Raw genomic sequence first — 6,220 nt, forward strand, 5'->3', positions numbered from 1 at the left:
TAAACGGTATACAGTACTTCGTGTCTTACCCCCCTACCCCAGCTGCCAATCCCGCTAATTGGTATGCGCTCGACGCAAACATACTGTCAAACTTCAAACGTTTCATTGAAATGTGTTCTGACAGATACAGTATGGTCGACTTTCCTCGTCAATCTGAGGACCAAGGGCAGCCACTACACTTCGTGGCGAAGGAGGAGGCGAATAACCTTGGCTCAACCAGAGCCGTACTTAACGCCCCGCAGCCATCAGATGGCTTCCTACGCTTTGTTCACGAAGAGTTTTACGACGAAAACGGACCAGTTTTCGCTAATTGCGACCTCAGTCAGTATATTCAAAATACCCAATTTCCTTAATTGGGGACAACAACTGACGCAGATATTGGTATTTCGGTTGCGGCAGCGATTTACAATACACGTATACATTTTCAAAGCGTAAACCGTTGGATTGTTCTAATAATGCAATCATAACATTCGTTTTACCACAACCTGATCTACCTACAATGATGCCACGTTTGCAACCACCCTGTAACAGGCTACTGTGTTTTGAAACTCGTTTATCTCTCGAACACGCGTCGTAATTTTTTATAGGTAGTGCCGTTTCTTGCGGTTTGAAGCGTATGGAGGCCATTGCTCTACTGGAAGTGTATAAAACACTGAAACCTACTATATAAGTCCGTATATGCTTAGGAGCTCAGTAGTTGCCTGTCAACCAGCGAGCATGAACTTTCACTCTAACGTTAAGAAAAGAAGAATAACGTCTAAAACGGGGAAAGGTCTTATTAACAATTTAATAAATAACCTGCCAGTTGAATTGCATCTGCCCGGATACCAATTTTGCGGTCCTGGCACTCGTCTAAGCAAGCGATTGGCTCGCGGTGATCGAGGTATAAATCCGTTAGACGAAGCGTGCAGAGATCACGATATAGCATATTCAAGGTCTAGCAATATCAGTGACCGCCACGAGGCCGATAAAAATTTACAAAAAGCTGCGTGGGAGAGGTTTCGTTCGAGAAACGCCACTTTTGGCGAAAAAGCAGCCGCCCTTACCGTTGCAGGCATTATGAAAGGTAAAAGAACGTTGGGTATGGGTACGCGACGACGTACCATCAAAAAAAGAAGAAGAAACACAGCATCAATTTCGTTTAACAAAGGCGTTCAACTAGCTAGAAAGTATACTGGTGGTAACGTTCACTATGATCTGAATACAACTGTTCGACGAGCATTTAACGCGTTAAAGAAGAAAAAGGTCAAACCGCCAAAACAGCGCATTTTACCCATACCTAAGACTGGCGGATTCATACCGTTAATTCCATTGTTTGCTGCACTGGGAGCGGCAGGTTCGTTAGGAGGAGGAGCGGCTGCTATTGCTAGAGCAGTAAATGGCGCGAGGAATGCCGCCAAACAATTGGAGGAGAGCAAACGTCATAATGAAGTGATGGAGGCCGCCGCGATAGGAAAAGGTTTATACTTAAAACCGTACAAGACAGGGTTAGGCCTTTATTTAAACCCCTATCAAAAAAACTTCCAGTGAAGCTACCACGCCGTCCGTTAACAGACTTGGATTTGTCGAAATATGTCAACAATTTAGGAATACAACATTTTAGAGGTATTTTTATGCGGAATACCTTACCGAAGAAAATAAATCGGAACGAATGCGGTATCGTAAACCTAGACGATGAAAATAACGACGGTACACATTGGACAGCGTATGTTAAGCTTGGCACACGTATTTCCTATTTTGATAGCATAGGACGGGTAAAACCACCCCACGAGCTAGTGCGCTATTTTCGAAGCGATGGTAGCAGGAACATTATTAAATACAATTACGATCACATACAACTTCCTAATTCTTTTAATTGTGGACATTTAGTGCTACGATTTTTATACAATAACGCACACTGATTGCGTTAGTTACATTATTATTGTCAAACGACAATGTCTTATACATTGACATTTACTGGTACGACATCTATTTTAAAAGCCTTCTTTCAACCGCCGCTTTTACTCAATGATGACGATTATGTAATGGGGCTAACAAACTTTGAAACCTATAATAGTATACACAACGTTACACCGACCAATAATAAATTCAAATATGGTAATCAGATGATCACAATACCGCCAGGATGTTACGAGATATCCGACATAAATAACTACATAAATGCCCAATTAAACAGGACATCTGGAGATTATGTCGAACTTCAAGCTAACAATAACACTATGCAGTCGGTTATTAAAGCGAACCGGCCCATAGATTTTACTATAGAAAACTCGATAGGAGAACTGTTAGGGTTCGAGAAAAAAACTCTCAGTGCAGAAGAAACTCATACTTCCAGTAATACCATCAACATCTTAAAAGTTAATTCTTTGTTAGTGGAGTGCAGTATTACCACTGGAAACTTTAAAAATGGCGTACCAGCCCATACAATTCACCAGTTCTTTCCAAGTGTGCCAGCGGGGTACAAAATAATCGAACGACCTCTTACTGTAATTTATTTACCTATTAATGTTTCTTCGGTTACCAGTATAACCCTTAAAATACTTGATCAAGACGGCGACATTGTCAATTTTAACGGAGAAGTGATTACGATAGGGTTACACCTTAAAAAGGCGAATCATGGTTAAACGATATAATCAATGTGGGTGCAAGCACGATCACAATAAAAAGGCTCAAGTTGTTCGGTCGAAGATTAGTAAGGGTGCAACAGTCAAACCACTCACAGCTGTTAACAAAGCTTTTCTAAAATCTCTCGGCTTTACTACTTTACAATGAATATATTGGACGTAAATGAGAAAGTGCTTGTAGATAACAGCATAATAAATTATCAATATCATACTCATCAACCGTACACTACGAGATTTGGAAATAATGACGAAATTAGAATTCCAATACAAGAAGATATGTGCACTCTTCCTTCGGAAAGTCATCTCTACATTGAGGGAAAATTACTGCGAGAAGATGGGACGGCGTCACTTACCGCAAGATTTGTAAATAACGGTGTAGCATTCTTGTTTAGTGAAATTCGTTACGAAATAAACGGAATTGTAGTGGATTCCCTTACTAAAGCCGGATTATCATCGACAATGAAGGCTCTAGTTTCTTTAACCCCTAACGACAATACGCGATGTCAAATTTCCGGATGGTTTCCTACTGCTAATAGTACGGTTACTAGTCCAACGGGCCATTTTAACGTTTGTATTCCATTAAAGATGCTCTTGGGTTTTGCGGAAGACTACAGAAAAGTCATATTAAATATACGACAAGAACTTGTTCTAATCCGAGGTAACACAGATAATGACGCGGTAATATCTACAGCTGCCGATGAAGCTCTCAAAGTTGACATCGAGAAAATCTATTGGAAAGTACCTCACATTATTCCGGCGCTGGTCGAAGAATTAGCTTTGACCAAATACATTGACAAGAAATCGGAAACGCAGATAGCGTTTAGAAGTTGGGAAACGCACCTATACCCAGCTCTTCCACAAACTGATAAACATACATGGGCGATAAAGACAGCAACTAGTTTAGAAACGCCCCGATATATTATCGTAGGTTTACAAACAGATCGGGATGGACAAGTTAGTAAAGATATGAGCAAATTTGATCACTGCGATATTAAAAATATTCGAGTCTTTCTCAATACGGAACGTTATCCTTACGATAATTTAAATATTAATTTCGGGAATAATCGATACGCAACTTTATACGACATGTACGCAAAGTTTCAATCTTCTTACTACGGCACAGAGAATCGACCATTACTTACACCCAAGCAATTTAAAGATTCGGCTCCTTTAATCGTAATTGATTGTTCAAACCAAAAGGAGGGTTTAAACTCGAAATCGGTGGTATTACGAATTGAATTTGAAACTAATGTGAACGTAGCGAATAATACTACAGCGTATTGCTTGATTTTACACGATCGGCTGTTTACGTACAACGCATTAACGAAAGCCGTAAGACAAATATAAAATCACCAACATAGGAAACGAATATACCACAACAAGAATGGTGGTCGTAGTTGATGTACAAAGTTTTAAAACTTCAAAAAAGTGTTTTTCGCCAAAAGAACTTGCAATTTATAATGGAAAACAGATGGCTTATTTTGTCTTCAAGCCTCCATTTCCTTGGAGCAGCTTAGATAACGAGTTTCAACGTCAAGCTAATTGGGTAACTCACAACCATCATGGAATTAAATGGGAAAGTGGCCATACACCGTCTCACCTATTTCCACTCATACTTCGTCATTTAATATCGCCGTCAGATCACGTATACGTCAAAGGAAAGGAAAAGGCGGATATCATCCGAAAAGCTCTATCGCGGGACGTTATCGAGGTGGAAGAAGAACCAGCTCTTCCTTCATTAGAACCAAATTGCTATTATCATATACGATCACCTTGTCATTGTGCTTTATCTAACGTCTATTACATTTATAACACCTATGTAATGCAGTAATTTTTTTAAATAAACAAAATATATTTTTTTTACTTTATTTATTGTACAGTTGGGACATTTTGATATGATTACATAATATGGGTTCTAACACAGATTCCGTGTTTTCAATTCTACATTTAAAACGATATCGATCTAAAGCAGCAGTTTGCCATTGGCCTTTCCTTGCTTCTGTGTAAGCAAAGGACCAAGCTCTTATTACATGAACTGTATTTTTTGTTTCGTCAAAGCTAACACGTTTCATTTTACAAAGTCTTTCAGACCCAATACACACATTTGCGTTTTAAAACATTTATAACAACCGTTTCCATTAATAAACTTATAACATACACGTTGAGCAGTTTTGTATACTTTAGCTAGTCTTAAACGATACACTTTTCTAAATATGAAATGTCTGTTATAGGCATCCCTTTCTAACTCTACAAAATTATCCAGCAAGCAACTAACATTCATCTTGCTCTTCGTTATCTTCTTCTTCTTCTCCTTCGTTTTCTGCTTCATTTTCCTCGTCACTGGAATCTGAATTATCCCAATGCTTCAAATCCTCTGCGGCACCTTCCAATCCAGCTTCACAAAGTTTACGTCTCAGACAAGTTAAACAGTATTTGCCGTTCAGGAATAAATTACACAATTTAATACCGCGACTATATTTTTTAACAAGATCATTACACTCTTCTTCAGTACAAAAACGACCTAGTCCGTACACCGCTTCGTGTTCTGCGTCCTCCACTAAAGCTGACAATTCTTGTACTAAACGTTCCACGGCCGTGTGTGCGTCAACTGCTTTCGTCCAATTTTCGGCAGCGTAACACATCCACATTTTGTCAATTACACAAAAAATACTAAACTAACATGCTACACGAATGAGTATTACTTAAATACTTTTGCCACCTCCACATCAAGTTCCACTTTGCCAGGTAACGAGACCAATACTTCTAGCATGATAGCTGCATTATTACAGTTGATCGCCATTAAGGGTTCTAAAACACTCATGATGTTGTTTTTGAGATCGCCACCTATTTCTGCAACTCCGGTGATTAAGTTCCCATAGAAATGTCCAAATTCTTCAGACGACAAACACTTTAGCCGATACTTTATAACATCCAACTTATTCCACAATTCCACTACGCTTTCCCATCCTAAATACACCTCCGATGGTCCCTCATCGCGAATTTTGATAACCTTCCTTTCGTGAATTGTTATGAACTCAATCACCTTTGAATTTACCTTGATTGGCTGCCAAATGGGATCCGTTGAGTAAAAATAATGGGTAAGTACCCCCTGTTGATCCACAAATGCTGCCCATTCATTTTCATTAAACAAAATAGATTGATTTTTAACGCCACTAATTTTCACAATGGGCGAAAACAAGTGATTTGCAGATAGGGCAATCCATACATGCTTCGTTTGCGATTTATTTAAAGGATACACATGTTGAGCCACTAATTACACGATTTGCTCTTCATTCTTCTTCTTATTTTCTGACACTTTCTTTTCTGCACTTTCCGCTTTCTCTTTAGCGCCTTGAATTAGTTTAGCAAGCTGATTCATTTTGCATTACTACTACTATTACACGTATTTTCAAACAAATATATACTTTAGGAGCGCTTGAAATCCCACCCGAGCTAAACGGCTCATTTGAGACCCCATCCGTTAAGGAAGGATCATTTGAGACCCCATCCGTTAAGGAAGGATCATTTGAGACCCCAATGGGTTGTAACTAGGTCATCCAGGATTCTCTGAGACCCCACTCGCATTTTAAAAGTAG

At 39.2% G+C, this 6,220-nt stretch overlaps 1 protein-coding gene across 1 annotated transcript; it reads left to right on the forward strand.

Annotated features, from left to right (window-relative positions):
- The first annotated feature begins 2,768 nt into the window (after nt 1-2,768).
- LOC116182450 lies at nt 2,769-3,971 on the forward strand. The gene has a single exon (XM_031502987.1). The coding sequence runs from the start codon at nt 2,769-2,771 to the stop codon at nt 3,969-3,971; it is 1,203 nt and encodes a 400-aa protein (XP_031358847.1).
- Nucleotides 3,972-6,220: the final 2,249 nt, after the last annotated feature.

This window comes from Photinus pyralis, unplaced genomic scaffold (assembly GCF_008802855.1).
Source record: "Photinus pyralis isolate 1611_PpyrPB1 unplaced genomic scaffold, Ppyr1.3 Ppyr1.4_unclustered_Scaffold5333, whole genome shotgun sequence".
Classification (NCBI taxonomy): domain Eukaryota; kingdom Metazoa; phylum Arthropoda; class Insecta; order Coleoptera; family Lampyridae; genus Photinus; species Photinus pyralis.